This window comes from Calidris pugnax, unplaced genomic scaffold, assembly GCF_001431845.1.
Source record: "Calidris pugnax isolate Ruff unplaced genomic scaffold, ASM143184v1 scaffold889, whole genome shotgun sequence".
Classification (NCBI taxonomy): domain Eukaryota; kingdom Metazoa; phylum Chordata; class Aves; order Charadriiformes; family Scolopacidae; genus Calidris; species Calidris pugnax.
In genome coordinates this window covers 12,864-14,228 of record NW_015091532.1, presented here as the reverse complement: position 1 = coordinate 14,228, position 1,365 = coordinate 12,864, and the positions used below count along the sequence as shown (strand labels likewise).

Here is a 1,365-nt window from a genome sequence, read left to right as displayed (position 1 = left end):
CCGTGGGACTGGGAACCCCCCCATGGAACTGGGACCCCCCCCATGGGACTGGGCCATCCCCCTCCCACTCCACCACCCATCGACACCCCAAAAATGGGTGGTTGCTACTGGAAACCACCCCAAACAGGGGGGTCCTCTCTCCCCACCCTCCCCAAACCATGGGGTGAAGATGGAGAAGCCAACCTGCTTTGGGGACCCTTTATTGTCCTCCCCCACCCCACGGCATCCCCCATCTCCATCCGGGGCCACCATGGGGTGTCACTGGTGCTACCCGTTGACGGAGGCCCCCCCACGAGCTGGTTTCTCCCCATCCTTCATCCCCTCCAACAACCCAGCGCTTTCTTCGGCGCCTTCATCTGCTGAGAAGATGCCACCAGTGACGCCGTGGAGCTCAGCCAAGCGGTGGAAGGTCTGCGCCAACAGCAGGACGCCCGTCAGCCCCAGCAGCAGATACACTGGTGGTGGTGGGACAAGACATCGAGGACCCAACCTCAACACATCAAGAACTCCAAGACATCAAGAACCCAAAGCATCAAGAACTCCAAGACATCAAGGACTCAACATCAAGACATCAAGAACCCAACCCAAAGACATCAAGGAACCCAACATCAAGACATCAAGAACTCCAAAACATCAAGGACTCAACATCAAGATATCAAGAACCCAACTTCAGGACGTCACGAATCCAAGATCAAGACATCAAGAACTCCAGGACATCAAGGACTCAACATCAAGATATCAAGAACCCAACCTCAAGACGTCAGGAATCCAAGATCAAGACATCAAGAACTTCAGGACATCAAGGACCCAACCTCAAGACATCAAGAACCCAACCCCAAGACATCACGAACTCCAAGACATCAAGGACCCAACATCAAGACGTCAAGAACCTAACCCCAAGACATCAAGAACCCCAAGACATCAAGGATCCAACCTCAACCCATCCAAGACCTTCAACCTGGGGGGGTGGTGGGGTGGTGTCTAATCCCCCAAATTCCACTCACCAGCCAGGGCCACTTGGTAGAGTTGCCTCAACGGTTGACCCGGTTGCTCGGCCGGCACGAGATCCCCCAACCCGATGGTGCAAAGGGAGATGACGCAGAAGTAGACGGCATCCAAGTAGGTCCAGGAACCTTCCAGGACGTAGAACCCGGCAGCGGGGAGAAGCACCAAGACCCCTAAGGTGACCCCCACCAAGAAGACGAAGTGGACGCGGGCTGCCCCACACCGGCTGTAGCCCCACTGCGCCTGGAGGTACAACCGGGGCCGGTTGACCAAGGGACCCGTCAGGCGCCTCACGGTTGCCGTCAACATCAACATGGTGATGGGGACGCCCACCACGGAGTAGACCATGCAGAAGGCTTT

The 1,365-nt window shown here is 56.5% G+C and overlaps 1 protein-coding gene across 1 annotated transcript in view; it reads right to left on the bottom strand.

Annotated features, from left to right (window-relative positions):
* Nucleotides 1-184: 184 nt before the first annotated feature.
* The window catches only part of LOC106899827 (potassium channel subfamily K member 6-like), a 3,152-nt gene continuing 1,971 nt past the window's right edge, over nt 185-1,365 (bottom strand). Inside the window, exons 2-3 of the mRNA XM_014961753.1 lie at nt 1,005-1,361; nt 185-455 (exon numbers count right to left, since the gene is read on the bottom strand). Of these exons, the coding sequence (XP_014817239.1) occupies nt 268-455; nt 1,005-1,361 (545 nt within the window). The 3' untranslated portion in view covers nt 185-267. The remainder of the gene's footprint in view (nt 456-1,004; nt 1,362-1,365) is intronic.